Source organism: Falco rusticolus, chromosome 7 (genome assembly GCF_015220075.1).
Source record: "Falco rusticolus isolate bFalRus1 chromosome 7, bFalRus1.pri, whole genome shotgun sequence".
In the NCBI taxonomy this organism is placed as follows: Eukaryota; Metazoa; Chordata; class Aves; order Falconiformes; family Falconidae; genus Falco; species Falco rusticolus.
Window position 1 is genome coordinate 30,376,039 of NC_051193.1, and position 25,562 is coordinate 30,401,600.

Sequence of the window (25,562 nt, forward strand, 5' to 3'; positions counted from 1 at the left end):
CTCTCACAGCTGGACTCGGGAGCCTTCTACCCAAATTCTGCATCACCCCAAGACGGGCAGTTACTGTTTTACAGTTAGTCAGGAACCACCAATAAGTTGCATACACTATTTTCATTTATACATTTCTAAAGAAAAAGGATCTACATTTATACCTTCAGTTTGTGTGAAATATGAAGATGGTGCAGGAAGATGTTGGAAGGAAAAGTTTAACTATGAATAAATTCATAGTTTAGCTTGAGGTAGTTATCACCAGCCATTATCCAGTTTGTTGCACCTGGATGCAAGGCGAATCCAAGCACCAAGGGTATTAGCAGTTCTAAGGCCTAAGTAGTAGGCAGGGCACAATAATCCTTTGGGATAACTGTAAGGGAACAGTTTGATTCAGTTATAGCTCAGCTGAGCTCTTGGGAAATGTCTGATCTCAACAGAACATTTTCCCCACAGAACACAAAATAAAAAAAACTTTGAGGGTTTAAGATTACAGCCTTCAGTCAAGATCATCTTCACTAGGAACTAATAACTAGTACAAGAATTTCACTTGAGGATCATATACCAGGCATTGGCTGTGTGAGCATCCTGATAAGTCTTGATAACCAGGGCAGGGAAAACAGCTTTTGCAGTTTTGTTTCGCTTTTGGAAATCAATGTATGTATATTTGGACTGGAGATACACTATCTGTTTTCTTTTCCAAATAAATTCCTAATATTTTGCTTTGCTAAGGTCAATTTGTGAGTGACAAACAATATTCCTACAACTCTGCTGTAGTGGTTTGCAGTGCTTAGCATCCTGAAGCAATTCTTACAGGAGTTTGAGCTACATGGAACACTTTAAATCAACATGTTGACAATGACACAGACATCTTCAAGTGACTAGCATTGGCCAGGGCTTCTTGCCAAGCAGAAAGACAGGGAGGATGCAGATGCATTCTCAGCCACCTTCCATCAAGCACGTAGCAGCTGGGTACCTGGGACACTGGGCTGCTAAGGGGAGGATCTAAACTATCCCCCCTTTGGAAAAGGAGCTGTTATGGGTAAGTTTCTTCCATCAGATCACAACGGCACAGAATGCTGAAAGCAAAGGCTCAGCTCCCAGTTGCTAGACAGCAACTTCAGGAATCTCACTACTGATTTATTGCCAATAATTACAAAGACGTGTTTTCCTCACAAATCAGTATGTTCTGAGGTAAGCCAAAGGAGTATTGGACTGAAAAAAATGAAATTGTGATCTTAATTTATCACTGAAACCGCAGTTGTAATAACAACCTCTCTCTCATACTTCAGTGGGTCCTATTTTGGTCTACTGAAAATCTTTGCTTTGTTTAATGCATGTACTTCAGTCCCTCCCCTGTGCTGTGACCTAGTTATTCTTCTCCATAACACTGGAGAGAAACCAGTCACAGAAAACAGTGCTCCTGCTATGCTGTTCTGAGCAGTGCTATGATAAGCATCTTATACCTTGTGATTTTCCAGGTGAGACTGTAGAGCTGCTTTGCTTTTCGTTAGCTGCTTTGGATCTTGTGCAATCTTCTCTTGCCCAATGGCTACCAGGTCTGCAAACCCGCGAAGTAAGTCTTCATACTGGCTGTCAATGGTGGAAGGAGAGTACAGCTCCTCATACTTTGCTTTCAGAATCCCCCACATGTCGTCCAAAACATCCTATAATTTAAACATAGTTTAATGATTCATGAAGGACAGAAATTAATCCTACAACCCCGCCACACACACATTCCCAGAACACAATATAACCATCAGCTTGTTGGTGTTAAAAATACATTGCTTAGAAGAATATGGTACTGGGCTCTTACCTCTAATTTATAAACTTCCTGGATTAAGGTGGTAGGTAATTGAAATCTTTCCCCAAAGCCTCTCAGTTTTGCTACTTTGTTTTCAAAGTCTTCCAGCTCCAAAACACAGGCATTAGTTTTCTGAATTAAGGACAAAATAAGCTATTAGGAAGAGTTCTGTTTCATTAAACTTTCTATTTTCACTAGTAGTGCAGCAGATCCAGGGGCTATATCTCTGCCATGCTAGCACTTCGTAAGTTCACCATGAGACACCAAGAGCCGACGATCTTCTAAGCTAAATTGACACGACTGGTCATGACCCAGCTTATTGGGTTCACACAGCACAGCCAGGAAGGGAATTCAGGTCTGGTGTCTCAGTCCAGCGTCCAACATGCATTTCAGTTTACTAATTCAAGAGAGCCATTAAAAGGAATCACGGACTCGGAAAACATCATTTTTTCTTAAGAATTAGGAAGACTTAGGGATGGACTGAGACAGGTTCTCTCTGAAGGAAGGGAAGCTATGTCCTTCTGATATTTCTTTTCCAAGAGTGGTTACTTGCCAGAATATATCTAAGGCAGCAGTCCCTGCTAGGGGATTCAGCAGTTCTGAACATAGCTTTCAGCCTGGCAGAAAGTTATGCCTGTAAACAAGGTTATGAGCCTGTAACAGGAAAGTTCTGGGACACCTTATTTGTTTCATCAACAGCTAAACAGACAGCCGATGGCCATTTTGGGGAGGATATGCTGTCCGTTCATTTTAAATTCTCTGCTAACTTCTATGAAAGCCAAAGAAAAGAGTTCAACTGGTCAAATGATAAATGACTGCCATATGACAAAAGCGCTCATAAATGCTGAATAAGCAGAGACACTAGAGTCCTATTCCCACAAAGGAAAGCTAGTTCTTCATACAAAAAGGCATGATGTGCAAAGTGCTGTACTGTGTGTAGCTTTTTTTCTTCCCTGCTCTAGTGTGGGGTGTATTTGCTTTGAAAGGTTGTTTGTGGACAGACTGGTTCCTCCATTCCAACTATTAAAAGGACTAAAATTAGGTCTGACTACAGGTCAGGGTGTACTAAAAAAAAAAAGGGAGGGTGGTGGTGGCGGCAAGTACTGAACCCTCCCCACCCCCCGCTCTTAAAACCTAACATCCCAGTTTCAGCTAATGCAGAGAGTTTTTCCTCTCCTTTCCTTCGAACAAAACTACCTGAAGCTGTTCAGAAATGTTATGTCCACGTATTGCATTCAAGCTTTGTTGCAGAGCAGCTTTTTTCTCAGTTAACTGGTCATATAGCAGCCTGGTTTCATTCTGCAAAAGAAACAAACGGCAGAAGTACATCACATATCAGGAATATAGTATAGACTAGACAAAATTACACAGCAAACCAAATGGTTACCTCTTACAGCAAAACCACTTTTTCCTCTTAAAAAAAAAAAGACAAAATAGAGCATATGCATTATGAGCTTAAAGCCGTAACTTAGAGAGGGAAATTCTGTAGTCTGTGTAATGTAAGAAAGATTAGTCTGTCACAATGATCCTCTATGACTGTAAAAATCTGTGAAATTCGTAGAGAAACAATTTCTTCTCTTCTGAAATGAGAAAATGAGCCCATTACTGGCAACTGATGGGGCTCCATGGATTCCACATAAGTAAACATTGCAAGACTAGCCCTGCTACTGTTTGGAGACAACATCCCAGTGCTCTTCAAAGGAACTGTTCTATTATTCAGCAGTGAAGGGCTAGGCTGACTTGCAGCTGATGAGCACACTGGAGTTTTGCTGGACATTGGAAACTGTCTTTCAAAGACCATGTTTTTCTTTCCTTACTTCAGCCTAAATACCCAACCTGAACATTGTCCAGCAATAGCTAGTAGATTTAGCCCATCACGAGAATCTATAGAAAAGTTTCTCATGATGGGCTTTTCCAAAAAAGAACAAAGAAAAGCAAATTTGCAAAACTATGGCTTCTGCTACCATGGCACACAATCTAAGGGAACAGTAAATACAAAGCGTCAAATCAACCTCCAGCACATAGCTAAAGGTGCCAGACACGGCACCAAAAAGGAAGAAGGCTGCCTCTCCTGAGTCCACAGAGCAGCAGAAAGAAAATACGAAACCCTCTTTGGACTAATCTCTACACACAGAAACTTGCTTTAGCCTATAGCTCTGCATGCATGGATCCCAGGTTACTTCCATTTCTTCTGCATGCAAATTCTCTGCTGTGATTAAGGCCTCCATGGCAGTCAGCATTGCAAACGGCATCATAAATAGCAAAATTAATTTGCTTCTTGAGAGGCCAAGACAAGTTTGTTTAGTACCAAAAAGTGAAAGCTCATTATAGATTGCTCATCTGTAACCCAAATGCATTAACACTGACAAGTCTAACAGATGCTGGGAAACAAGATGTGCATTTGGCAGTCGAGTACCTGATAATTGCTATTATGATCCAGCTCATCCTTCATTGAGTTACTCCTTGAAGCAGTGGCAGCTGCAGTTTGTTCCAGCCATGCCTGCAAGTTGTTAAAGCACTTGCAGAACTCATCTGTGCTCCCACCAGTGCAGCAAATACACTTTAGAAGATCATCCTTTTTATCACTCACATAAGCCTGAAGTTTTTGCAGGTCGACAGAAAGAGTCTGAAGGGTCGAAAGAAAGACAACACAAGTGAAAATGGTCTCTGGTCCAAGGACTCTTGCCTGTAAAAGGCAGCAGGAATCAAACTGATAATTGCTGTAAAAGCAACAGGCCCAAATGTGTGCAACACCAAATAGTTTGGTGGTGTTATTCCTAAGTAACACCAGCAAAACAGAGAGGAAATATGTATTGTTGTAACAGAAATCCATTGGGGTTTCTCCTTCCCTGGATGCTTTAGGACAGTTACCTCACAAAAAGCCTGCAGCATGGCTGCCTCTTTGGTGGAGAAGACTGAGGTGGTTAGTATTTCCATGTTCCTCCCTGCCAGAAGTGGCTCAAACAAATTTCTGCTCAAATTGGAAGAGACTTTCTCTACCACATTATCCTGGGTAAAGGCAAGTCAGAAGTCTTCAGTACTTTCACCCAAGGCACAGCTAAGATTTATTCTTATACAAGATATATAAGATTCTTATATAAGGTATATAAGATAAGATTGTATAAGCTTAGAGGTTCAGTCAGCTATTAATGAAACGGAATTAATGAAATAATGAGGGACAGACCTGGATGAGACAGTTACATGCATGTAATACTCTGAGCTGTCAAGGCCAAAGCTGAGACAATGAACCTTTATGTATTGGGAATGGCTGTGGTCTTACAGGTCTCTAACCTCAGGAATGGGCACAACATTGTCTTGCCAGTTCCAGTACTGCAGGTTTACTGAAATCATTCACAGGCTCCTTGCTTTGCACTGTTTGAGGAGTTTCACCCCCATTAGCAAATTTATGGATTCGGGTAGCAGAAGAATCATAACAGAAACTTGTAAAGTTTCCTCTCAAAGTCCTAAGCTGATTCCTAGATAATAGTCCATACTTGATGCAAAAGCTACACTATAGTTTCCAGTAATATTGTTATTGGCTATGTTTCCCAGTGCCCAAACAGTGTCTTGTGTCTAGAATCCCTGCTGCTTTCTGCAATGCTAGGACATGCTACTTTTACCTCTGCATGCACCGCATTTGCTTCTTGGCTTAGGTCTCCCAGCTGGACAGTGTGAGTTTTCAGTTCTTCCACAGCTGAGGTTTCTGCATCAGCAAACGTGCCTTGGGGGGTGATGTTCATCTTTGCCGGAATCTAACATTTGGAAAAAGAACATTGTAATTAGGCAAACAGCTCAACTGGAGACAGGGCTGTGGGCAACTAGATAACACTCCCCTCAAAATGTGTTAAAATGAGAGTTTCAAGGCATTAATATAAAGCACCTGGATAGCAGGGTTCCTTTTTTACTGGCAAAAATTAGTTGGGTAGGCTATGCCGTGATGAGAGACTGACTGTAGCTCGTGTTAAGGCAGCCCTGCTGCCTCACTGCAGTGTAAGTCTTGCCTGAAAAAGACCTGACATTCATCCTTTGACATGACTGCTGTTCTCCCATTTAGTGCAGTCATTTCAGAGAACAGGAAACCTAGTCATTCTAATCTAATGTGAACAAAACTATTAATAACAGAAATTACAGTCTTGCCCAAGTAAAATTCTGCACTCTGTTCAGAATATACACATCGCGTGCGCTTGTTGCAGTCCAAACTCTGCTTTTGATATGTGAGAAAGACAGAACATAATGGTGAAGGACAGAACAAAATTTAAGCCAGAGGTTTGTTTTGACCAAAATGATCTCATCTGCAAGAGCTAAGACTTAACCCACATCCATGAAAACCAGCTGGAGCTTGCTCGCTCTCTTAGTTGTCTTCAAAGAATTAAGCAAATAGCACCTAGTCTGAATGTTAACTGCAAGGATTCACTTATGTGCTCCCAAACTATGCTTAGTAGTCACTACTTCAGAGACTTCATTTACCTCAAAGTAAAATGAAAAGACAGTCATGAAATCGCAGTAACAATTTCCTCTGGAGAACACTTGCACGCATTTCAGTTATCTGATAAAGCAACATGAGACGATGATGCAGGAAGATACACTAATTGCCATCTTTACCACAACTAACTGCCTGCAGAAAGAGTGTTTTACCGAATTTAAACGGACCGGAGGTTCCACGAGCTGCCAGAGAGGAGATTTCATCTCTGATGACAGGTCTTGTGGGAAATGTTGCCATTTATTATCTGTTTGGTCCTTTGGAGCGAAGGTGAGATCAGGCTGCTTGCTCTTTGGATCAGATTCTCCGTTGCTGTATTGCGCAAACAGCAATGCAAAAACACTGTTAGAATGGCAAATACTGAAGCAGAATATGCAAAATTAGATTTGTAAGACTTCTTAAGTCTTACAAGATCAGTGTCTATTGCTCCTGCCTCAAAACAAAACTGAAAACAAGTGCATGAAACCTTCCCCTGAAACACTCTAGGGGCATGCTCTGAAATGACAATACGGGGAGCATAATCCTGTAGGGGGTCTTGGCTCCGTGCTGGAAGGTGCACGATCCCAATTCCCCCTTTTCAAAGTTGCTGCCTTTAAATCTGTCTGCGTATCTCCATGCATTTGTACAGCAATGGCTGTGAACATAGATACCCAACTTGCCTCCAGACGGGCCTGCTTTATTTTATGGCAGGTGTCAGTCCTGTCTGATACCAAGACTGACTCTAAACACTAGAGTCAGCCCAGTAACAAGGAGGTCATCAGCGAAATGAGACTCCATTTCTCTAGACTGTTGATGGCAGAAATCTCCCAGCTTCTGCAGTTTTTCTTCTAAAGGCACACATCCCTGCACAGAACCAATAGTGCCACTGCAAAGTTTGAGCAGGTTTAGGCACTTTTACATCACTGAATCTGGTAACCAATTCTGTTATTTTGTACCTTGATTCTAATTTCTGAGTTACGCTGTCCTCAACCTGTTGCTGCATTTTTTCCATGCACGACTCAATTAAGTCAATGAGGCTTTTCTGCCCAGTTGCTTCCAGATCCTGTACACAGAGAACAGTGTGAACAATCGAATGAGTAATGTGCACTGTATTAATCTGAAATTATAACTGTGCTTTTCCAATCACATTTTACATGCATTCATTTAGCAAAGAAAATAACAATACATCTATCAGAATAAAATGCAGTTTATGTGTAAACATGAGTTTACCAGACAAACAGGTTTCTGAAAATGTGTATTTTTATGGAATATATTTCTGCCTGAGCTAAAGTTTAAAAGCAAAAACCGTCGATCAGAAACAAATTATGCACTTACAGAAATTTAAAGGCCAGTGACTGCCATCCTTGTACAAAGAAAAAGGCAAAGGAAAATGGGGATTTGCTCAAATATGAGGCTGAGTTCCACTCGTTAAAAGGAGAGTGTTGATTTAAAAGTGAGTGATTTTAGCAGCTTAGGCTGGATCATTTTCTCTAATTCTTTTCTAATAATATGACAAGAACAAAAGCTAATTTTCAGTTAGCAAAACAGATCTAGTTTTCAGAGCACAACATGACAGGATTTTTTTCACTGTGTTAACAACCTTAGAGTCATTGTGAGTTAGCCCATGGGAAAATGTTCACAAGGCTTTAGCTTCAAATTAATCTTCAAAAGCAATGTCAATATACAGATTCAGATTTCATAATACATCAGTGCTTCAAAAACAGGAGATTGGAAGGATGGGTGATGCCATCTGAACCACTGGGATACAAGGCAAGTGTCAGGGTTACATCAGTTACAAGGATGTGCAATTTATGCTTATAAATTTGCTCATGCATGGAGTTTCTACCTGCCTGTGTTCACAGAGATATTTCAACAGGAGCCTTTACCAGAGCTAATTCTCTCCGGGGCCACGAAAGTTCCCTTTTAGATGGTGCTCCTCCAGCACCAGAAAGACTGTGGCTGCTCTGGCGTCAGGTGAGCTCCTCTGGCCCCTTGCACAACAGAGCAGGAATTAGCTCTGAAGATGGGAGTTACTGTCTGACCCACTGGAAACTCAGCAAAGAGTGTACAGCTGTGGTACAGGACAGCTGGCAGTCACTGCCCTTGCTATTTACACGTTCTTCAAAGAGAAAACTACAGCTTAAAGTCGTCTCTGCTGTGACACTGTCACAGACAAACATCATGGCATTTTGAAGGCATTAAGAAAAAAAAAACCAAAACCAAGCCAAAACAAAACCCCCAATCCTTTTTCTTTACTCCTCACAAAAACTTGACCTGTCATTGAGCACTTAAAGCAGAAAAGATGTTGTTCATAGACTCCTTAAAAATCCACTACTTAGTACAAACTACAAATAATTATACAGCACTGTAGAGTAATAGCAAGGCTGACATTTCTGATTGACTTTTCTCCCTTCCTTGCTTATCATGATGAGCTCTAACTGTTCTTCTGCAACCACAGCACATTAAAGCACCATGACTCTCCCACTCTTGCTCTGCATAGTATTCATATGCTTTACCTGGTCTTCATCGTATGTGTCTTGAAGCATCCTCTGGACTTCTTCCAAATTGGATTTCACTTCCTTCAGCTTCAAGGAGAGTGACTCAGTCTCTTGTTGGTAGTCTGGACTATCTCCATAACCTCCCATTAAAGACAGGACCTTTTGTTCAATATCTGATAACCTCACCTAGAAGGGACAGCAGTCAATTATTCATCCTTAGAAGTACAATACTCCTTTCCTGATAACATTTTGAAGTCAAAGCTCATGCTTCCCCTGTCTAAAAAGAATGGAAAAATGCAGGCAAAAAGAGGAATAGCTGCAAATCCCCTAGATCTCCTCCAATATAGCCTCTCCTTATTCTGAACAATTGAATAGATTTTATACAGAATTAGTCTTAAAACTGTTTCAAACAACAGCCTTTGCAGGAAGTTATGTTAATGCAGACACGGAGTAACAAAAGAGAAGAGCAGAAATGATACATGTGGATACAACCAAGACGACAACAAACCTCAATACGGGAGAAGGAGGCAGCGCACAGACTGATCACATCACCCTTTGGGAGGAATGATGCTGAATTACCAAACCACAGGAATGTTTACACATCAGCCAGGCCATTAAGAACTGTTGGGATCTGTTTTCTGACTCAGGCTGCTGTGAATCAAAGTGCATCACTGCATTACTCTAAACTCACCTTTTTAAGATGAGTGTGGAGACAGGTACCATGGCTCAACTACAAAGTGATCAACTGCAATAAATTAACTGCTTTACATCATACGTCCATATCTAGAGCCTGTTTCTGCTTTGGTACTATGCGTATTTTTCTGTGTAGATCTTGACCAGGTTAGAAAAAGCTGCCCTTCCCAAATTCACATCTTAACATTGAGCCAAATTGCTAAATGCTGACAGGAATTCAGCAGTGCTTACAGCTGCCTGAAGCCTACATGCTTTTGCTGGTTGGAATTGCCCTCTTGAAGCCTGTGCTGACACTAACCCTGAATGGGATCCACACACAGCCAGCTACTTCGGTGCGTTCCGGATCTGAATTCCCACAGAGTTCAGCACCCGAGCACTTGGCTGAATCATAGCCTAAACTCAGAGGCACTTCTTGGTATGGACTCAGTTCCTATTAAAAAAATCCCCACCCAACAACAACAACAAAACAGCTGGAAATGTCTCCTAGTAATTTAACATGGGGACATTTTGGTATTGGCTCCTTTATGGCGAGTGAAGTTTGTGGCTTTAGGTATTAAGACTCACTGCTTGAAGCAAACTAGTACACCAGACTGGCACTGCAGGGAACTTCAAAGTGACGTGCCCACACATTTTCTTTTAACCTGCACACCAGAGAAAAAAGCTGCATGCCAGGACTCCCACTCATCCAAGCCCCTCATGCCAGTCCTGTTTTCCTCTACCCGTTTTCACGCACAGGTACCACCCACTGCCTCCGCTGCCATCCAAGGCTGCCCTAGCACTACTGCAGTAGGTCTAAATATTGCCACTGCTCACAAAGGGCAGAGGAAAAGCCCCTTTCTACCTATGCTGGCAGCTTTTCGCAAAAAGTATACAAGAAGAATTTACCAGCTTGGAAGCTACCTTCTACCAGTCTTTTATATCACTCCAGCAAAAACAGAAATTGAAAATGTCAAAAGAAAAAAATAATTTCTTTTTTCTACCTGATTTATCATGATTGCAAAAAATGAAAAATTGCCTTTTAATAGAGGATTCAAACTATACTAAGCCATATTTCTGAAAATAATCCAAAGAAAAACAGAGCTTTAAAAATACTCAAGAATTCTACCTAAATGCCCTGGATGCATAAAGTTCCCAACTCTATCTGATTTAACTAAGCCCTTCCAAAGCCACACCTGACACCAAAGCCAAGCGGTTACCTGTTTTTGGCCAAGTGTGATGAAGTCAATTAAGCGGGGAGAAGAGAAGCAGTAAGCATAGCTCTTCTGCAGACACATGCTCCAGGGAAGGGGTGACTTTGTTTGGATGGCAGCAGCGAACTGACTGCTCCGACTTACCTGGCAATCAGCAAGCTGCTGTTCCACCATGTGCTGCATTTTGGGGGTCTGAGGGTCTGACCTCAGGGACACTTTGGTTTGATCTAGCCATTGATCCATCTCAGCAACCTGGGCCTGGCACACCTGCAGGATCACTTCCGGCTCAAGCCCGCTGTGAGCTACAGCCTTCCCAGCGTGGGCAGGAGGCGGCTTGTTGCTCTGAAGCAAAGCACATGAAAGAAACGCGGTTATCGGTCTGGATTTTCACACACACACAGCCACCGTGTTTGCCAGATTATTTTTTAATTTATTTAAAAAAAAAAAAAAAAAAAGAAGAAGAAAAGAAAAAGAAAGAGAAACTCAGCAGCCAAGTGATCCCTCATCTAGTGTAACAGGTTTCCAAGCAGCAATTTGCATTGACACAGGTATACCCGAGCCTACAGGAAGCGGGATGACTCACCATCAGCCAGGTCTCCCTGGGGAGAAGTGTTTTTCTCTAGGAGTTAGATGCAAAAGCATTGCAGTTTAGAGACGCAAAGCAAACTGTTGGGCAACACTCAAAAGCTACCTGTGTTCAGCTGCAACAGTCAAATACACTTTATTTGGCTCCAGGTGACACAGAAAAAAAAAAAAAGGTGTATTTTCAAGTATGTCTTGTGCAGTTCTTATTTGCCCTCCCTTAAGAAGCAATACTGCACACTTCTGCTCCAACAGCTCCGTATCTTTCCTGTGCTGAGGACTCCGGAGCTGCATGCGGTACTCCAGCTGGGGTCTCATCAGTGCAGACCAGAGGGGGAGAATCCCCTCCCTCAGCCTGCTGGCCACGCTGCTTTTGATGCGGCCCAGGACACGGCTGGCTTTCTGGGCTGTGAGCGCACATGGCCGGCTCACGTCCAGCTTTTCACCCGCCAGCACCCCCAAGTCCTTCTCCGCAGGGCTGCTCTCCATCCCTTCGTGCCCCAGCCTGTATTGATACTGGGGGCTGCCCTGACCCAGGTGCAGGACCTTGTTGAATCTCATGAGGTTCACACGGGCCCACTTCCCAACCTCATCCAGGCCCCTCTGGATGGTATCCCGTCCCCCAGGTGTGTCACCTGCACCGCTCAGCTTGGTCTTGCCTGCAAACTCGCTGAGGCTGCGCTTGATCCCACTTGTAGTGTTCGAGAAGCCTTAAAGGGCAGCACCCACTCAACCTACAGTGGTCCTGGCCCAAGACCAAGACAATGCTTGTAACATTGATATACAGAAACAAACAATTGCAGCTATCATATTGGGACACTATGGAGAACAGAACACAATGCCAGCAAAATCGTAGCTGACTGCATCTTAGATGCTGATCTTCTCACGTACAAAGACAAGCTCTTCCAAAAATCATCCTCCAACAAAAGGCACATTTTACAGCCTTTCCAGGAATTAGGTGAAACAAATTGCTGCTATCAAGTGTGCCTTTCTATCTTTGGGATTTTTGTCAGACTAACAAGAATTAATATAGAATCATTTAGGTTGGAAAAGACCCTTAAGGTCATTGAGTACAGCCAATATTGTGCCACAGGAAAACAGATTTTAAATGGCAAGATTTAGTGTAATATGGAAGATGGAGGATCTGAATAAGGACATCATGTCCTGCACTTCTGCAGTTCTTCTGCTTTGCAGACTTCAGCAATACTTAGGATTTGCGCAGTTCTTTTCCACAAAGATGCGTTCCCATTGCCATGGAGATAAACCTGACTGTGTTACCTGAACTATGCTATCCAACAAGGTACCAGAAGACCAGGAGACTGCACTGTCTTCCTCGTGCCTTTCATCGTCTCTCCCTGAAGGCCAAAAGCTTGCATCTTTCTCTGCAGCTGTACCGTAAGAGTCAGTCTAAAGAGAACGATATTGTCTCAACATTGCTAACAGAGACCTGGAGATGGAATGTGGTCCTCACGGACACTGAGACCCAGAGACCTTGGGAAGGAGGACTGCACAGTACAAGGAGTACTATGCTGCTTCCTGCTACCCAGCACTGGAAGGAACAACTACAATAAGGCCGCATAACAGCTGTCCAGAAGATGGATCACAATCATTGTCATGACAATGAACCAGAAAACATAAACTTCAGGTTAACTTTCTACATTATAATATCATTATAATACAAAAACACACCTCCTGGTCTGAAGCCGCCCGCCTCTAAGGCAAACCACGCCTGGGGCACTCCTCTTTGGACACGCTGGTAACCGGTAACCCTGGTAACCGGTAACCCTGGTAACCGTGCTGGAGAAGGCAGAGACTGGCAACAATCCATGGACCAGAGGAGCAGCAAGGTGTGTTGCTTGGCATAAATGATGGCTCCTTAGCAACCCAACTTCGGAAATCTTCCCCGCCAAGGATCACGAGGATCGGAAGGACCGGTGGGATGCTGCCTGGACCTGGGACCATAGGGACGCCTTGGACCCGTGGTGGTAGCTATAATCCTCTTTCCTTTTCTTTTTTTTCTTTATCTCTTCTTCACTTTCTGTCTTTCTACCTATTGCATGCCGCTTTATGGGCAAACAATAAAATTGTGCTGTTTGACTGAAGCATAACCCTTGGCGTGGTCACCTTGATTTTTTGTGCTTCGAGATCATAGTAAATGAACCACCACGAGTCCACTGAGTGGACCGTGACATGTACTTCCCTTTGAAAGCAGTAACAGCTCAGCATTAGCTTGTGAGCAGGAAGCTCAGATATTCCTTCAGGCAATGTAAATTACTGCAACACCTTTAAGTAACACTTTGATATATTTCTGCCTTGTTTAACTATCTTTATTGTCTTTTCTAAATCCCACCTCTCCCCTTGCTCTATAGCTTCGCTGCAAGGGTAATGGCAGCTGGATGAAACCGATAGATTGCTCTAGAAACCTCAGAGTATCCTCATTGTTTTCACACTATTAAAAAAATTTAAAAACCCCAAACATCAAGAAATAACCTTTCTCCTGTCCTGGACCCTAAAATGTCATGTATACCAAGAACACTGCACCAGTGAAGGTGCAGAACCAGAAACTTGAAACTGAACTGCTTGGATCAGACCAGTAAGACACAGGTCTATCCAAGCTGTCTGGACTTCTTTGCATGGTCTAGCCATGGAGTTTCATCCTTGCCTGGCCTAAGGCAACCCCTCCAATACTCTTATCACCTCTTTGCCACATTCCCTTTTGATTCTTGTTGCAAGGATGTAGCAAAAAGACTAAGTAATATTCATAGCCAGGACTTCAGAGAAATGGAGATTCTTCAAAACCTGGTTGAGGCCACAGTCCCTCCCAGGAGATGCAGATGACAACAGCTGCTCACTACCAGCCGGCTGTAAACTGCTCTACAAGTGGGTAGCCAAGCTATAAACTCACCAGCACTTCTGCACATTTCTGATTTCATTCGAGTATATCTCATTTAGTCCCTAAGGTGCAGGAAAGTGTGCAGAAGGTTTTATGGGTTAAATTTTTTTTCTTTTTCCAAAAAGCTATAAAGCTAATTTCATCTGAAACTTCACTCCCAGCTTTGCTCCTCTGCAGTTCACCTGGAGTCTGAAAGGGCAACCCAGATTCAGAGCAACCTGTTGAGCAGCATCTCCTGTTCTCCCAGAAATCTCTCCTGTTTTAACTTCATTCCCAACAGTCAGATCATGCCTTTTTTTCTTAACACTTTCATAAAGACGTATTACTGCATAAGTAATCCCATCAAAAGCAGGATCACACATTACAGAATGAGGTGCTGTGTGATATTGGTATCATAACATCAGTAGGTTGGCCTGAGTGCAATTTCCTAGTATCCTGGAGCAATAACAGATATTTTAATTTGTTCTGACGTATTTCAGATTTATACATTTTTCATAATTTGTCCTGTACCAAAATCTTGTATCTTACATGTATAGCTGTATATGTAAAATATATACTGAACTCACCTTGCTGTGGACAGAACAGTCTTCTGATTCTTCGTCTAAGGAAGGTAGAAGAGACATCATTCCTCTTTTTTTCAACTACAAAAATACACACAAAGAGACAACCCAGTTATTCATGACAAGAACAGTAACATCCTCTTCTCTTTTGCCTGTAAGCCACAAGAAAGTTACCACTTGGAGTCCACTTTTGGAGAAGCACTGAAAATCTGCCACCCTGCATTAAAGTAATTGAAAGCTGCAGGTACTAGGCACCACTGAAAATCAGGACTTGTCTCTATGCTGTAATGTTTCAACATGGCAGCTATAATTGGGACAAATTTCATTTTGCTTCATGAAAACAATTTACCAAAAATCCCAGAACAACTGACTATCAACAAAACTACATATCGAGCATTTTGCTGTTGATTGCTTGGTGCAATCTTCATGTTGGATCTGCTCATGCTAAAAAATAAACAGAGGCACACCTCTCCTGCCTCCTCCTAGACATGCATCACGCTTAGTCCTTCTGGGACCATTCAGAAGCACAAAGGGGAGGAGAAATATTGATTCACAGCTGCAAGGGTGCTCCCCTCTCACATGCCACTCCTCCTGGAGGAAAAAGGGTTATTTACCTTCCCGCTTTGGCTCTCAGGTAAGTGATCACAACGTGGTGCTCCACTTACCTGCTGACCAGGAACATCAGACCCCATCAAGTCACTTTGTGCTAATACAGAGGCTGTGGGTTCACTGTCTGATTCAGGCACTTCTTGCTGTAAGCGCTGGTGAAGCTCAGACATTGAATTCTTCATCCCAGTAAGGATATCTTCCTTTCTTTGGCACAACTTTATGATTTCTTCTTTTACAGCTTCCATTTCTCCCTAAGGAGCAACAACATCTGTAAGCATCCATTTTTCTTACTTAACCAAACAGTAATGTAACAGATGATACTAATGATGCATCTTACTGGGACTGGGGCTGTTTCCCCTTTTTCCTTTTTCAGGGCATTGGGACAGTTCCCCATTGTCACTGCAAGAGATGTCCAAAGACATGCAAAACAGCAACAACAGATTCAGCTCAGGACAGCACTTGCTGCCTGTAACACAGAAGTTGGTAGTCTGGAAGGAAATGCGAAAGGCTGGATAACTAATTCTAACTAGGTCCTGCATAGCCATGGGAATACAAGTTTCCTTCAGGACAGAGGGAATGCAGCTGGGTTACATTACTCTGTGTGTCAGCGCAGGTCATGTTACCTGTAACTACCTTCTTTGGGAACCTGACAGAAAACACTTGGGATAGCCTTGATGGGGGCAGACAGCAATAAGGGTAGCCCAGGGCTGAATCTTTGCTGAAGTTGGCCTAAGAGAAGGAAACAAGCCATTTGGTGGGCTCTAGTGACATGGCTAGGGGCAAAACTACCCCACATATTTGAATGAGATATTGGGAGCAATGGTCCCCAACAAAGTACAAGGAAAATATATGATGTTCTGTGGGGATTAAACAATAAACCAAGTAACTCTGTACTAACAAATAACAAGTAACTTTGTACTAACAAAACTAATAAATCAGTCTTGATTGCCTCCTGGGCCATGGCTATTGCTCTAGCCGGTGTTTTGCCCTTCGAGCTTTCTGCTAGAGCCTTTTCTTACCACCCAGTCTCCAGGTGAGCACAGAAAGCACAACAAATAAGAGTAAGGCAGGGCAAGGAATAAAATTACCTACGCCCTGCGTTCCTGGAAGTGCTAAAGCTCTTTGAAGCATTGTTGCTTGCTCAGAAAACTGAAACTTGGGGCTAAATATCCCATTGCACACTGGGCTCAGTCCATCAGAGCAAGCTTTGATGCTAGGCTTGAAATAAGAACCACAGTGATTCCTTATCATGCTCTACCATGAAAAATACTATGCAAGTAATAATCTGTGACAGATGAAAACAGGAAGACTGCTGGTTCTGTCTCAGCTACAGCTTCTTCTCTTAATAACACTAGTGCAGCTGCATGACAGGGAAGGTGGAAGGAGATACCCCAGCAAATTTTCAAAGGGCATGGAAACTCTGCTCAGAAAAGGATGTTGTTTTCCTTTTGTACACTCAAAAACTCAAAAATCTTCCAAAGGTAGAGGCAAGAAAATGTCACTGGAACCAAGAAACAGCCATCCATGGTAATTTGGCAGATTTTAATAAATGTGCACCAAGAACAGTATTTCTATTCATTGCAAGAGGAGACTTTACAGCACATGTTTACCAGCTACTGTTTTGCAAACTTAATTAGCCAAAAACTTCCTCAGACACCAAATTTGTATTAGCATCACTTTTTCACCTGAAGTCCCTCAATAAGATAGGCAATTCCATTGCCCACTTCTATTATGAAACGCTACAATTATGAAACACGTTTTCTTTTAAAACAAGAGCTATTCAACAGTAAGTCCTACGCTCAAAGACAAAAAAAAGCAAGAATCAGGAAATTAGTCATGCTTAGTACTAGCATCAAGTCTCCAACATCCAACCACCTGAAAGCAGAGCAGCTATGTACTTAGGAGCCTACCGAGTTATTATAGTTATTAGGCAAGTATAATGTATGTATAATAACTTTATCGTGACTGACTGCAAACAGCCAAGCATTTCAGAGGCACTTTATAAACAGTTATTACACTTAATTAGTCATTTCCTGACTTCTGCAGTGCTGTCCTTAAAATACATCTTATTTTAGCATTGAATAATCAACTCATCCACTGCAGAAAGCCCCTGACTGTAGAAAGAAAAGCAACACATGTTTATCTGTTGATGAAAACACAGTGTGGCAGTGAGGACAAGGAAAGGAGTGTCAAGAATCTAACCCTAACCAGAAACACCGAGAGCACCAACGCATGGTCAGTGATCAGAAATGGTCTCAGTTCTCTCCTTATGCACTATCCCAAGCTGCTACCTCAGCAACATCAGGAGGATGCTGCACACAGGCAAGCTATCAGTGCTACATATTCTTTCACCAAAACAGCCATCATGAAAATAGCTAAATTTTCCTTATAAGTTGATATAGATACAAATGACACATCAAAATCAGTAAGGAGTAAGTAACAAAAGATAAACCCATCCTGCAAACTAATATTAGTTGTAGCGTCTCTTGGTATACATCAATTTATAGTCACACTATGACATTCAATTGCCTGCTTGACTGTGGCAGGGAGGGGAAGAACACTGGTCTTTCTCAGTGCTCTGCATTGTCATGATTAGCGTTAGTCAGGACAAGTAACACACATGGAGAGAAAACAACGAAACCCACCTCTGGACAATGAGTCTTTTGAGCCAGTGGCTGATCTTCATGTGATATTTCAACCAAGTGGTTCTTTAAGAATTGTTTCAACTTTTCAATTTCTTGCTCACATTCTTCTATTTTCATTACAGCTTCCTGTGAAATAGTAAATAGTAATCCTCATAAATAATTTGGAATTAAGCAGTACAGAAACAAACTAGTCAGTAATGCAACAAACTTGTACTGAGGAGTACTGGAGCCTCCTTTGCATCTGTAGTTACATGTAAAAGAAACTGTGTTTGTTCTGCCAACTTTGCACAACCCTATCGTTACTAAGTTTATTATTCATTTGCTAAAGACAAACAAACCGCTTTATCCATAAGGCAAAGTATGACGGTGTATTCTGCCTAGGAGACATCTTTGCTTACTCCAGAATACAGATACAAATTTGGCTATAAAATGCAAATGGAGCATATTTAACACATTCACTACAATGTAGAACAGGTTGGGGGAAAAAAAACAGAGAAATTACAGGGTTTCATATCAAGTTAGAAAGCCTACCTGTTTTTTATTGGTGCTCACGCCTTTACTACCAGCTAATTCTGCACTGACCAAAAATGAACTGTGCAGTACACTAGGCAGACACTGCAGCTCAGAGGATAAGCCAACCGCAGTATCTGACAATTTGAATATTTCCTATAAGAATGATAAATATTCCCACTTCGGGTGAGCCTCCTCTTCTTACATGGCTTACAGGAAAACGTATATTATAAACAGCCAAATTCACTTCTACTCATTTGACAGTGACAGGAAAATCTCCTCAACCCCCATGCTTTACTGTTCATACAGAAATCGGCATCTCCCCACAAACACTGCTCATGTTTGTCAGCCACAGCCTGTCACAATGTCTCAGGTAATTAGGAATTTGTTACATCTACAAATCAGAATATTTTGTGAAAACATTTAATTTGCAGAACATTTGGTGGCTCTGTGTTTTCTGACCCATGGGCTGAGAACCAAAGAATATCCAAGGACTGACTGTTCCTCAGGTGTCTGCAAAAGGTAATGAAGAAAATGCGGCCTATTGTCAACAGGCTTGAACTTACTCTGCTGATGGCAGCACCTGAACAGCCCAACATGTCAAAGAATCTCTCTGCCAAGTCTGCACAGACTCTGCCTTTCAGAGCAAAGAGTCTCTCCTGCTATGAGCAGTAGTAGCAGTGTTGTTCCTTCAGTCAGTTCTTCATAGGAGCACTCCCTCTCAATAAAATGCAAACTAGTAAGGTTCTAAATGTCTGGGGTTTTTTTCACTTACGGGTTTTAAAAGGAAGAAAAATCTATTTTCCCAACTTTAAAAAAAAAAAAGAAAAAAAAAGCCAAACTGGAGAGGAAGATATTTAATTTCGGCCTATAATCTTAATGTCATAGCTAAAGAATCAGAGAAGGAAAAAAAAAAAGAGTAGGTCTTCTCCTGCTCAGTTTTAATGAGAAACTAAAAGCCCTTCTAAAAGGGAGATTCTCTTACCCATACCTTCACTTCCATGCAAATAGGACTGCCTAGTGATAGGTAAAATTTCCTTGACTAAGTAAAGAACATGAATATTTTGTTCTCCAAAATGGAGACACTCCAGTGTCTTCCATCACAGGCCAGTGAATATAGCCACTTGCCTGAAGATAACTCATCTGTTCCCTGCCTTCCACTGAAGGGCAAAAAAATCTTTTTGTATCCTTTTCCTAATGCAACTTAAATTATGCCATATATGTGGGGTTGAAACTCTTCCTAGAAGTGTTGCTTCTCTTTTGAGTTATTTCCTGCTTAATATCTGCTCTTTACTTTTCATGTTGTGGTGATACTAGAAGACCTACCCATGGAAAAGGCCCACCTGCCCAGAGTGTACACACAGGCAGGCACTGTATTTGTTATGGAAGAGGTTACTAAAAATGAGCATAGTACATCATCTGGTATGCAAATACTGCCACTCTCCAGCACAGAAAACCGGTAGAAGCAGCTGTGGCTTCCAGCTCCTCTTCCTGATGACATTTAGGTAACGATAGGTGTGGTGCTTGACAGGGCATAATAAAAAAGAGGGCAACTTCCAACACAGATCTAAGTCACCTAAAATTCTGCCCCGAAGCGTTTACACTACTTCTTACAGTTTTTTTTTCTGTTATACTTTTCAGCTGTTACACTGCAACTTAATTATACAACAGTTACTAGTGCAATATCCTATTGCATCACCGATAGGAAAATATGGGCAACTGCATCCAAACACTAACATTTCAAAACTAATCCTCAGGACAAAAATAACTATGTCTATACTTGTACAGGAAGACTGCCTTTCATTTGCTGTCCTCTTTATCAGGATACTTGCTACCTTTTTACTGCAGCACTCAAAATGCCGTCCTTTATTAACTTTATCCTTTGTGGCATCTCAGCTGGTGCTAAACTTCTATTGTAGTACTGCTGCTTTCAACTCATTCAACAGGACTGAAAAAACCTTTTTTTTGCACAGGTTGACATCCTAGCTGCCAAGAACTACAATTTTTCCTATCTGTTTTCTCACAAAGAAATTTCACTCAGCTACAGATTGTTAGATGCCTACAAAATAAAGGCAAATCTTGAGCAAAAAAAGGTTACAGCTCCCTTTCAAAAGGGAGAAAAATCTAGATCTTGACCTAATGCTCCACATAAACCAGTTAGAATTCTTATGATAACACTTCATAATTGCAAAACATCCTGTTTCTGATGGGTTTTGAAAATTCTCGAGTATTTAAACTAGTAAATCTCTGAAAAAGTTACATTTTACCACATCCATTTTTCTGACGTAAGAAACTGTACAGACTTACAAAAAAAAGATCATAGGGATCATATGGATCTCACCTAGTCATTGCTTTTTGGAAAACTCCAAGCATGCATTAGTCGTGTAGCATGTCTGAGTTTTCTCTTGGTGTGGTACTCAATCTCACAAACTGAAAATCAAAGATGGACACTCACATTTTAGTTGCGACTTGTGTCTGCCTGGCCTCTGGAATGCCCAGTAAAAAGTTAGATGTTCTAAAGCATTCTACTTTACTGTAATAGGTTTGGAAAACCAAATCAGCAAAGATACTGTATCATTTTTCTAGGCGCTGCTATCATCCTGCTGAGAAATGGATGGGTCACATGAGAATTTTCCCATCTCTGCTGACACAGGAACACGCATAACTGAACTCCAGATTGCTCCCCGAATTAAAACCTTCCTGAGCTGATACAACCACATCACTCAGTGAAGTGCTGCACAGATACTACTTCAGGTCTGGAGCCAGCATAGCTGTTTCATAAACCTTCCTGCCCACGAGTTAATGCTCACTGACCCTCGTTAATGCTCACTGACTCACCAGCACTGCCTTCTTGTACAGCCGTGTGTCAGACCGGTGCTGTTGCATCCCTTCTGTTTCCAAACGTAGCCTAGCAAAAGCACCTCCAAGCCCCCTGTCGCACAATCACTTATGCAGACACATTTGTACATGGGACCTTCTGAGGGCAGGAGTTCACCAGCCTCAACACAATGAATTAACCAAGTGACAGTGGTAGAAAATGCTCACTTCCCTGGCTCACTGATTTGGGGACATCATCTTTAGCAAAAGACTTTCTGCTGTCAGCAGTTTCTATCTGTTGGCTGTCAACAAGAACTGACACGTTCAAGATAAGTTTAAGCACTTGAACGTTGCAGATTTGAATGCCTGCATATAACACTGGACCTCAATCATCAGTTGTGGGTCATAACACACCTGGGCCTTCTTTTCTTCTACAATATGCTAAAACACATGGTGTCAACTGTGACTGAACTGGAAAACTGAAATGAATTGCAAGACTATCCAGTGTGCCTTGTTGTAGTATCAAATTACACAGAAAAAACCACCCAGAACAAAAAAATCCCCAAACCACAACATAGAAGACACAGCAGGTGTATTATATACCTGTAAAAATTTTGATCACTAGACAATATTGTTATTATAAAATTAAGGCGGTTTCGGTGACAGAAAAAAAAAGGAAAAAGAAATTAAATCAATTACCTCCAATAGGTCACTTTGTTCCTTAGTAATTTTTTCTAATTTCTTCAATTCTCTCAAGAGTTGTCTTGCTGTTTGGAAGACTGAGAAAGGTTGCATTTTCACCCCTGGTAGCTGAAGTGATTCTTTGTAGGACTGTATATGAGCAATGGTCTTTTGCATGGGACCAACACGGTCAAGTATAACCTATTAGGATACAGGACAGATGATGGATGTGATTCTGAGCTGGAAAAATCAACACTGAAAATTTATATTACTGTCATGATGTGCAAAAGTTCTGTTTGGTGAGTTTCCCATTTAAGAAGGAAGAATATTTTAGTCTTGGAATAAATAAGTGAAAATGCATGCTGAGGTTGTCAAAAGCAAGACAGAGATACAACTTACATTTACCGTTCTGCTTTTTTTTGCATATACATACATAAGGTTTGCACAACAAAAAAAGATCACATTCAGATTAGTTACTATTTACTAAACATGTAATTTCAAAGTAGTGCATCTTTGGCAGTGAAGACAGTTAAAACACTGGTGCAAACCCTTTGATACCACTCTAGCCATTCTGGTTTTTCTTTCTTATGTTGCAAACCAGCTGTGAAATGCCCTACGCTAAACCTCGCCATTTTATAATGGTCTTACAAACAGCCTTATCAACATAGCTGAGATGATGAACTGGGATGGAAGCCAGGAGAAACCTCTGAAGATGGCTTTCCTGTCAAAGACATTTCATATCAGAACACCCCAAGTGGATGCACAGTTTACAAGCACCTTTATCAGTTCTGGATGAACAGAAATGTGCAGTTTCATACCACAATACACATTTTATGGAAGACTTGGTGATCGATCAACTTAGGCAAGACACAATGGCAATAGCAACTCACAACTTCTAGGCTCTAAAGAAATATGAAATCCTACTGAGGTCTCATTCAGCTGGGAACTCCAGAAGAAAAAAATATAAATACAAAGCACCTCTGGGCCTTTTAATTACTAATATTTTTGTTAAATTCCCTTTCAATGTCATTTCAAAGGTTCCAACCTTTGATGTCATTTCAAAGATGTCATTTCAAAAGGTTCCAAATGGAATAGAGATGTTTATTCTCTCATTCATAAGCAGCCTGTATAAGGATTTTTTTGTTATTAGCATACTATCCAAGCTTCAATTTAAAATAAGGAAGTAGGTGAATGTTATTTTCCAGAAGAAATATTACCTTAGGTTTTCCATATAGTGTAGCCATTACAAAATTGTTCTTTGTATAACAAAGCTATGAGGTATGATGACATTTTTATCCCTCCCCAGAAACTGAAGCCACGCTTTTTGCATTTAAGTCAGCTAATGAGGTGGACTGCACATGGTACGAAAGAGAAGATACCATACTACTTTGCTTTACTTCACTCAAGGAGAGAAAGTAAACAATCTGGCCAAGGTATCTTTGCAGTGAAGTCCCTGCATGACGAAATGGTTTTATGGTAAGTCACCCCAGCCTATGTTTCCAGAAATACCTACTAAATTTTGCCTCCTTTAGGGAAAAACAGGGCCTGATCCTCAGACTTTCAAATTACTTAATGTCTGATGCTAACAGACGGTCGGGCAATCCCTTCAAGAAGCATACTCATGGTTTGAACAAAACCATTCTGCTTTAGTAGGGTTTACATTGAGCAGTTGTCCTGGACCTTGCAAACTGGATTGCTTTCAAATGAAGCTAAAGCAGAAGACACTCTCCAGAAGAGTCTCTGAAGACATCCAGCCACTAATGGATGTCTGTTCTACGGGATCAGTCCAAAGTAAGCCCCCGCAAGGCACATGCAACTATCAGGTCCTCTGCACCAACTGTTTTGCCCTACCAGTATGCTCCTCTTGGATGACACTACTTGCTACTGTAGAAATATGGAACAGAAACTATGGCTGAAATAATACTTTCACTCTTTGACCTGAGGGTTAGAATTTGTGTGATACTAACATTTCAGTCACATACCAAAAACTTGTTCAGGGAGTCTGCACTCACAAAACAGCCTTATGCTTCTGAAAGCATATTTATGCTAACTTATGCTTAAAGATAGGGGGGGGGGACACACACTATACAGGGATTTTCACGGACCTGTCCATGTTGAAGTTGGTCTTTAGGAGAAAACTCTAACAGATCTTCTGATGACAGGATTGTCTTCATTTTGGCAATTTCCTTCTCAAACACTTTCACGTGAGATTCAATGGCATCCAATTCCTAGATTTTTGGGAACAAAGAGAGTATTTGCAGATAGTACAAATGCCAAAGCCAGCTTGCATTTCTGCCTTCTGCTTACGTCTAAAAAGAAATACTAAAACACAAGTGCAGCACATGCAGGATATGTGAATGGATGTGACCTGTCAAAAGGCTAGTTATTATAATTCCATATCATCATAACTTCTGGAGGAATTAAGTATCTAAAGTTACCTAGTCTATTTTAAACCTTCAATACAGAAAAGTCACGTTATAAATCACCAGTAGTGATAAGACATTTCTCCAGCGGTGACTGTTGTCAGCATAGGAAACTAATTACTCTGTTGTGGCTTCCTATACAAAGACTATTATGTGAGTTGGAAAACGGATCCACATACAGTACAGCTGCTTCTGAACTCTCACGGAGACAAGAGTCATAGAATAAATTAGGTTGGAAGGGACTTCAGGAGGTCTCTGGTGCCGGTCAGAGCAGGTCATTTGGGGCCTGATCCTGGTGAGATTTGGGTATCTCCTGGGATGGCAATTTTAACACCACTTTGTGCCCTTGATCCAGTGTTTGATCAATCTCACTGAAAAAAAAATCTTCCTAATAGGTAGGTGAAATTTCCTTTGTTATGATTTGGGTCTGTTACTGCTCATCTTTTCTCCGCACACCCCAAGAAGAGTCTGGCTGTATCCTGTCTATGGTCTCCCATTATGTAGCAGTAGACAGCAGTAATACCTGCCCCACCCCCACCCCCCGCCTCCCCCCCTAACTGTCTCTTCTCCAGGCTGAACTGACCCAGGTTTCCCAGCCTTTCCTCCTACATCCTGTGCTACAGTCCCTTGACCACCTTGGTGACCTTTCTGGACTCTCTCCATGTATGTTTATGTCTTTCTTACACTGGGAAACCTAAAACTGGTCACAGCACTCACATATGATCTCACAGGTGCCAAAAAGAAAGATCACTCCCGTGGACCTCCTGGGTACACTCTTGCTCAGGCAGTCCAGGATGCTGCTGGCCTTCTTGTTGCAAGGCCATGCTCCTTTGTTATGATCAACTTGTCTACCAGGACCACCAGCCCTTTTGGCAGAGCTGCTTTCCAGCTGGTTGGCCCCCTGCCTACACTGGTATTTGGACATATTCCCTCCTGGGTGTAGAACTTTGCATTCACCTCTGTTGAACTTCATGAGGTTTCTGTCAGCCCATTTCTTCAGCCTGTCCAGGTGCCTCTTAAGAGGAGCCCTACCCTCCAGCAAGATAAGCCCTTCTAATTTGCCAGTCAACAAGCCCTGCATTTCTCCTCCTAAACAAGGAGTTTCACCAATACTCCTGAACCTTACAGCTTAATTAGATACAAAACACCTTCCTGATGGTTGGTTTTCAAACAATTAATTTCCTCACATGGCACACCTACTAAAACCAGC

The 25,562-nt window shown here is 41.7% G+C and overlaps 1 protein-coding gene across 4 annotated transcripts in view; it reads right to left on the reverse strand.

Moving 5' to 3' along the window:
* The window catches only part of SYNE2 (spectrin repeat containing nuclear envelope protein 2), a 185,718-nt gene that overhangs the window by 66,491 nt on the left and 93,665 nt on the right, over positions 1-25,562 (reverse strand). For 3 of the 4 annotated variants that reach the window (XM_037393367.1, XM_037393369.1, XM_037393366.1), the window contains exons 60-73: positions 24,035-24,157; positions 21,948-22,130; positions 17,922-18,047; positions 15,333-15,527; positions 14,674-14,748; positions 10,777-10,974; positions 8,768-8,935; positions 7,208-7,314; positions 6,428-6,584; positions 5,413-5,544; positions 4,209-4,418; positions 2,990-3,091; positions 1,805-1,924; positions 1,455-1,655 (exon numbers count right to left, since the gene is read on the reverse strand). In XM_037393367.1, the coding sequence (XP_037249264.1) occupies positions 1,455-1,655; positions 1,805-1,924; positions 2,990-3,091; positions 4,209-4,418; positions 5,413-5,544; positions 6,428-6,584; positions 7,208-7,314; positions 8,768-8,935; positions 10,777-10,974; positions 14,674-14,748; positions 15,333-15,527; positions 17,922-18,047; positions 21,948-22,130; positions 24,035-24,157 (2,097 nt within the window). The remainder of the gene's footprint in view (positions 1-1,454; positions 1,656-1,804; positions 1,925-2,989; positions 3,092-4,208; positions 4,419-5,412; positions 5,545-6,427; positions 6,585-7,207; positions 7,315-8,767; positions 8,936-10,776; positions 10,975-14,673; positions 14,749-15,332; positions 15,528-17,921; positions 18,048-21,947; positions 22,131-24,034; positions 24,158-25,562) is intronic. The other variant, XM_037393368.1, reaches the window with a different exon arrangement.